General features: G+C 37.7%; 1 protein-coding gene across 1 annotated transcript; it reads right to left on the bottom strand.

Annotated features, from left to right (window-relative positions):
• Nucleotides 1–596: 596 nt before the first annotated feature.
• Nucleotides 597–6494, bottom strand: LOC104527409 (ER lumen protein-retaining receptor 2). Its single transcript, XM_010171130.1, has 4 exons — nucleotides 6399–6494; nucleotides 3580–3738; nucleotides 2514–2766; nucleotides 597–1822 (listed from the first exon to the last, which is right to left on the bottom strand). Exons 1-4 carry the CDS (start codon nucleotides 6402–6404, stop codon nucleotides 1788–1790), a joined length of 453 nt encoding a protein of 150 aa, XP_010169432.1. The 5' UTR covers nucleotides 6405–6494; the 3' UTR covers nucleotides 597–1787.
• Between the last annotated feature and the right edge of the window lie 1162 nt (nucleotides 6495–7656).

Here is a 7656-nt window from a genome sequence, read left to right as displayed (position 1 = left end):
GGCTTCTGAGCGCCTATGGCCACCACATCCCAGAGGGACACCGACCGTGGTGAAGGACAACGCTAACACCATGGAAGCCAACACCCTACCCAGATCCTGAAGTTCTCCCTCACGCCAACCAGCACTGATCTCCCGCAGCCCTACGGCTGCAACTGGAATCAAGACTCTTGTATTTCATGATGGGACAGACCTTGGTTTCGAGTGACTCTGAAGTGCAAGGGGATACTCAGTGTGGTATCCGAGACTAATTAGAGACTGCTGCATCTTAAATGCACACTGCAAATAAAACACATTATTCACATAATAACCAGCACTAGCTGGGGGGATAATGAAGGTGAACTAAGTTAGAGAAGATAAATGATTTCTTAAAGATAAACAGAAAACATGTATGAGCACCAAACCCTCATCTGCACTAGGCTAGATTAGCAGAACTAAGTCACCATTGCTTCGTTCGGTGATAATGCCCCTCATAGTATTAAAAACATATTTCAAGAGTGCAAACAATGAATTAAGCAACTCACCCTTACAATGACTTTTGATCTGGTCTCAGGCTAGCAGAAAACTTTAATTTAGGAATAAAAAAAAAAAAAAATCCATTTTCACCATTTCATAAAGTGTTTATTGAGGATGGTAACACAGGATAAATCATGCAACAGCTCAGTAAAAAAAGGGAATCATTTAAAGGATAAAGAATGGTAACTGGTGCTGCTGATTTTGAAGTTTATAAAAAAAATATTAATTGTCCAAAAGTGACATCAAAAACCACTTGAAGCTGAACATGGAATCTGCTTATAAAGCATTCATTAAAAAGAAAATGTAGATATTGTTTAAAATGATCACCTACAGATTACTGTAATCAACAACTTACAAGTCTCCCGCTTCTATAGCTGCAATGGGGTAGCAGGGCTGTACACATCCAAGATATTTAACCTTCTTCTCCTGAACAAAGAATACAGTCACAAACATTTGCCACTAAGCAACACGAGCGCATCTCTTACTCTTCACGACCTGCGCTGCCAAGTGCTCTCATTGTTGGGATTACCTTCCCCAACATCATGGCAAAACAGGAAAGGGCCCATCCTTGTGGCCTCAAGAGATTTCCTTACTGTCCTCTTGCCATCAGCCCGTTAGAAGGGGAACAACTACAAAATGTGACTGTTCCCCTTCTGGCACCAACATATATTTCAAATAGGAACTCCATGTCAGCAGATGGCACAAAGACTGGGCACCAGCACATCACATCAAACATCGGTGGTTTCAGATTTAGAGTTGACATATATTCACCTTTTGGAAAAAAAATAAATATAGTGGAATGAAAATCGAATCCAAGGGAAAGAACAGATAACTACCATCCATCAAGGATGCACATATCTGTGCACTAAAAAAAAAAGAAAAAAGAAAAAATATCAGTCATTTCAAAGAAATTCTTGAAAATTAAAAAAAAAAAAAAAGTTTGCACTTGTTCCTGGTCATAAACAATCTCACAAAAATCTCACTTTTGGAACTATTCCAATTGAAACCATACACTGAATTTATTAATACAGTATAAGTTTCTTTATGTAAAAAATCTTTATACATAGTAATAAAAAAGATAAAGGCAAGATGCATCAAACAGAAATCTGCTGGTTGTTTTTCCTCCGTTCTTACAGAGCCGCTGATGACTACCTGCACTATAAAGAGCTGTGTTTCTGACTTTCTGTCTCAAGCATCTTCGCCTTTGCTTGTGATAAGGATTGTTCTGTCCAAGCATCCAAAAGGACAGATGCTGGTGACGGTTTTTTTGGCACTTACGCTGGCAAACTGAGCTTCTTTCCCTTGAGTACTGTAAGGAAAAGTAGGAAAGAAAACAGTTAGCAAAACAAAGATGCGACCTAGGAGAAGCACATGCTGTTAAAACTTCAAAGGGACCAAAATCAATCACATAGAGTCATTTTGTTACAAAATGGGTGCACTGTAGACAGTTCTACCAGGCTTGCCTCTCTCTCCAACATCTACTGGTAAAACGATGATGAATTAACAATCATTCCAACCCTGCCCTCTTGTGGCACCCTGGAATTCTCACTTTTCATCCTCGTAGGACATACTAACTAGCCTATGACTATGGTTACTTAAGAGCTGTGACTAAAATAACACAGTCCCTTACAGCTTTGTAGTTATATGACAGAAGCTGGAATGTGAGTAAGGGCAGAATTACTAATGCACCCAGCAGAAATGACTGCTTAGACACTTAGCATAAACAGAAACATCAAAAAATCCTTTGGACTCTTAAGGTATTTACAACAATGAGAAAGGGGCCTGTTAAGTGTGCAGTTTGCACAAAGCAGTGTTCGTTGTGAGAGCACGAGGGTTATGGTTATGGATGGAACACAACAGCAACATCTGTTAAGCCATAAAATCTATCAAGGAGATTTCAGCAATAATTTGCACACAAAATTAACAACCTAGTAATGTCGATACAGCAAATCCCTATGAACATTCCACAACCTGAAGCTGGAAGTTATTCCACTACTTACCTTTTGTAACATACAAATAGAAGAAGTCACAGTAAAGAACGGTCTGGACCACACCAGCAACAACAGCTATGAGGTCAAAAAATCCCTCAAAATAGTAGCGCCAAATCCAGTTGACCAAGTACAAGGCACGGTACAGACCCAAGAAAAAAAGATAGTGAGTAGTGATGGTCTCTGCTTCCCCAGTTTTGCTGATCATAAAAAGTTGAGGGAGAATAGCAACCGATTCAAGATAAATGGAGAAAGTCCACAGTATCTGAAAGGAAAAAAACAACCTCACAGGTAGGCTCAACTGTCTTACTGATAACAGAAGCAAATGAGATATTTGACTTAGCTTGACTTTTCACTCTTTAACAACGTTATTACCTCACTCACGTTCTTCCAACTTTTTTATCTGTTGGTTTAAAGAGCAAGTTAATACAGAACAAGATTTAAAATAATGCCTCAAAGTCTTGCAATTAAAATTCCTTTACTCTCTAATAAAATCACTTCAGTCTAATAGATACAAAAATGCAGCTCAGTCCACTTAAAATAAGCATCTAAAGTTATTCTCTATTTTGTGGAAAACTTACCTGTTTGAACTCTCTATCATTACATTTTTAATGTAACTTTTCTGACAGGAAAACACATAGCTGCATTTCAAATACAATGCAATTTTTTCTAATACTCTAGAGCATTTGTGATTCTACAAAATTTAAGTATTATAATTCCTTTTGTTTTCACCAGGTGGCACCAACTATTCACAAACTGCATTCTGGGGCATTTCTTTAATAAACGTAACAAAAGGAAGAATACTTTTGAATTAACAGAACCATCAGAGTATACTGGGAAAAAGACAGTCTTCTAATTAATAAAATAATCAATGCCAATAATAATGCTAGTGTCCTGAAGTGCCTTAAATTTTCACAAAAATCTGCAGTGTAAAGATGCATTAAGGCAACAGATTGGCCTGAACCTACTAAACACAGGCATCTTTCAAGCATTCCTCAATCAGCCTAAAAATGCTCATTTTCATGTTCTAAATATTTTAGAGAAGAAAAGTATAACCTCCTGCCCACAATCAACTCACCTCCAGAGGAGAGAAGTCATGATTGACAAGAAATGAGAGCCCACCCACAGGAACGATCAGAAACTCCACTCTGAATGTATCATGGTTTCCATCATAGGTGGCCTTAAATTTCATGTAGATCAGGTAGACAGTGGCATACGAGCAAGCAATGTAGATAAGCTAAAGAACATGGAAAGAAAAAACAAAACAAAAAAGCAACCCACAGAGGTTGCAGGATTAGATCAAACTCACGGAACAAAGATATTCCCAGGCACTAAGAGAAGTAAGTGCTGTCTTTTTTCGCTGTGTGTACTCTTTGTTTACATGCTTTTGCAGTTCCAGGCTACGTGCTGGTATTTAACTTTTCCCAGCAGAGTCAGAATTCAAAACCAATTATTCTGGGCTCTACTGGTTTTGTTGCTTTAAAAGCATCATCTTGCCTCTGGCTGAAGTGACTGTTCAAAGTTTCTTTAAAGACCCTTTCCCGAGCAGACAGAACTAAGGAACTGGCAGGAAAAGGAATACTTCAGCTTCTGCAAGGGAAGCACTGGCCCAGAACATCTACGTTAAACATGTGCACATGCACACACACAGTAATGATGGAAGGGGTCTTTTTACATTCAAAAAGCCTGGGAGTGGTGGCTCATGTGTCAGGCTGTTCAATAAGCCCCATCTGGACTCAGCCACTTAACTTATCACAAATTAGCTGATTTGATTTAGAACTTTACACATCTCTAAAATCTGGAGTGGCAAATGGTCAGTGTTCTCCACCAACCAACAGGCCATAAATCCTGCAAAACTAACAGACTGCTAGAAGCACTGAACCAGATTTCAGTTTCAATTTCAGTTGATGTCTAACATTACCATTTTTAATTGTTATGGTACAGCAGACTATTCCCCGTGGAATAGGCAAATAGCTTTATTTTACAGATGAGAAAACAGAACCAGAGAGAATACATGACTTTCTAAAGGTCAATCTGCCATCATCAGTACAAAGCTCACATTGTCCTGGAGACAACGCAGTACAGTAGACTAGACAAATAGTTTAGCTTCTGCCTCAGTTTCATCACAAAGATTAAATATTCCAAACCATTTATCACACTAAATATAGTTCTTTACAACTGCAAAGTAACAGATTTAAAACCCCATTGTTTGGCAGATGCCACTAATCACTAAAAATGCAGCTCACAGATACAAAATGCTACAAATATGAAGGACCTCAGAATCCAAAGACTTTTTATTACACCAGCACCTCAGCTGACTGGAGAGAAAGGACCACAGGACAGGGTATCAGCCATAGGGAATCCCTACTACAGGTGTAAACTAATCGTACTTGGTACAGTCATGGAAGACACTAAGAAAGTGTGAATGAACCCCAACTCCTTATTAAGGATTTCTTTATGAGAATTATAGTATGTTTTGGGACACTGAAAATGTTTTAGTTTTTAAAGGTACCAAAATAAAAGAATGGTAGAAAATGACTGCAGAGTGCACCAGCAGTAATACACACAACACTCAGGTACAGGCACCATGAAAAAGAAACTGTAAGATACAGAAGCTACAAATCACAAAAATTAGTCTGCAGGTCATTAAGAAAGGCAGATAGAGCCAATTTGTGTATTTCTGTATATACTCCTGGAACACAGGATTTGAAGAGAGGACCACTTTTTCATTTTTGGAAAGACTCAGTTTAGTTTCACAAGTGTAATTTCCCATATTAATGCCTTTTCTGGGTAGGAGGGCTGCAGAACAAAGACATGGTTATGACTCTGAACCACAAGCAATAAATAAACTGCAAAAAACCCAGCTTCTCCTTTAGTGCCCCCAACAATAGCTTTCAATATTCTCAGAAATTACATAGGAAAAAAACTAGTGGCTCAAGAATATTTTATTTAATCCAGAGTTCTTCATCTAGACTGTTAATATTAAACCTTAATCATACACATTTGACTTGCTAGAAGACAAGAGTGTGAGTTTAAGATCTAAAATTTAATTTTACAGTATTACTCCTCTAATTCTTCAGTATGTTTTCCATTATTGACTATCCAGCCTTTCCTCTTGGCAAAGCTGTACTATCCTCTGAACTAAAGTCAAAGAGCATCAAGAAAAACCAAGAATAAAGGAACTGGATTAAAAAGGTGTCTGGTCTGGTGCCACAAACGCACCAGTGTGTACTGGTGCCACAAACACACCAGTGTGTACTGGTGCCACAAACACACCAGTGTGTACTGGTGCCACAAACACACCAGTGTGTACTGGTGCCACAAACACACTGCACTCTCGCAGTCTACTCCTTTATTTTTTTTTATTTAGCACCAGAAACTGCAGGAGTAAATAAGAAATAACAAAAACAAGTTTGGGTTCACTAATACTCAGTGGGTAACTGAACAGGGTATAATCCAATGGAAGCTACATTCCTAAAAGTGTACTCCTGTCAATTTTTGATCAGCCTCTGAGCAGACACTAGCTACAATCCTGGCACTGAGTTCTGAACACTAATTTACATGGTAGTGGCTAAAAAGAGATTTATTTAAGCTCTAATGTCTCAATTGAGAAATACAATTTATTTGAACCATTTTTCCAAAAGCTTTTATTTTCAATAATCAAAATGGCATTTGTTCTGAATGTCACAGTCCCCATACAAACTTTTTTAAAATTGTATGTAGAATGCAGAAAGAAGTAGGGTTTTTAGTCTGTTTTCCACATTCTTTATCCAAAGCCCATCTAGAACTTCTTCTGTAATAACAGTGTAGTGGGCCATTGAAAGAGGCTTTTATTAATGAAATTATGCACTCTGCATGCAACTTTACCAGCTTTTCTAACTCTTCAGTATACTCTACCTTCATAGATGTGTTATACAATGAAATGAATGAAGTGAAGAGGTCCAGATAACGGGTAGTGAAGACCAGTGCAAACAGAAGCTGGCTTTTCCCAGAAATACCTAAAGTGATAAAGGAAATAATTAATTATTCAAAAAGTTATGATGTGCTTTAAAACACTTGATGCCAAGGATGAGAAAGGATATATCCTTTATTTTTAAGCAAGTTGATTAGAAAATTAGGACAAAATCCAGGCTTCTAGAACAAAGCTGTACAAATAGAACTGTAAGTTCATATATTTCAGTAGTGTGACTCTAAGTTACCTATACACCATGGTACTGGAAAGCACACAAGACTTAGAAGTTACTCACAGCAGATAACTTGCAGGTGATATTTTTGTAGGTTACACTATCTGTTCTCATTATCACTGGGCCCTATGCAGCAAGGCTGCATTAGCTTTCAATTCTCAGAGAGCTGTCACATGCCTCAGTACATCATTCAGATGCTGAATAGCTGGAAAGGTACAAGGGCAATAGATTCTACAGATCCAGTGATAATCACAAAGTATGCTAGCACCAATAATGGGATTTTAAAGGAATAAACCAATTTTAAAACAGAAGACAATTCAATTCAGAAACTGAATTGACCACATGGTAGAAAAAAAAAAAAATTATCAAACAGGCAAAACCAGGTGTTACTAGGCACTAGAACCAAATAAAAAAAAAAAAGAGGAAAGTGAGCTAAAATGAGACATCTACATTGCATCTTCAAAGTAACTTTGTATTTTAGGCCAAAGCCCCAACATCAAAACATTTGTTTGAACTTAACTTCAGCCATTAGAGCAAAGTCAGAAGCACAAAAGCTTTGTACCATCAGTCACTAAAAGCTTCTGAAAACTGAAGTGAAGCATCACTCTGTAATACTGCTGTGGTGGTGTGTCCCAGCAGGGTGACAAAACAACACAGCCTGCATCTCTATCTTGTTATTCCAATTATTCTTGTTTTCAGTCATCCAGGGTGAAAATATGTGAATCTGTTCAGTTAAGCATGCAGAATGTTCAAAAAATAAGGGAGAAAAATACTGTCCAGTTACAATGCAAGGCTGAAAATCCTTGTCCCTTTATAGAAAAATATTTCTGACTAAAAACTATTAACAGCACCTAAAACAATTAGAAGAAAGTCTATCTGCTACAGTTATTGAACTCCTTTTTCACTCTGGCTTCAGAAATACTGAATAAACTGCCCCAGATGAAGGGACTTTATGTTTATACGTAAAGTAC

Source organism: Antrostomus carolinensis, unplaced genomic scaffold, assembly GCF_000700745.2.
Source record: "Antrostomus carolinensis isolate BGI_N321 unplaced genomic scaffold, ASM70074v2 scaffold33190, whole genome shotgun sequence".
Taxonomy (NCBI): Eukaryota; Metazoa; Chordata; class Aves; order Caprimulgiformes; family Caprimulgidae; genus Antrostomus; species Antrostomus carolinensis.
Note: the sequence above shows the minus strand (reverse complement) of the source record. Positions and strands in the feature narration are given on the sequence as shown.

Bases quoted from the DNA above. Each gene is read 5' to 3' on its own strand.
- LOC104527409 (XM_010171130.1), bottom strand. The intron at 2,767-3,579 runs GTGAGTTGATTG...TTTTCCTTTCAG, and splicing joins ATGACTTCTCTCCTCTGGAG to ATACTGTGGACTTTCTCCAT. The intron at 1,823-2,513 runs GTAAGTAGTGGA...TTTTCCTTACAG, and splicing joins CTATTTGTATGTTACAAAAG to TACTCAAGGGAAAGAAGCTC.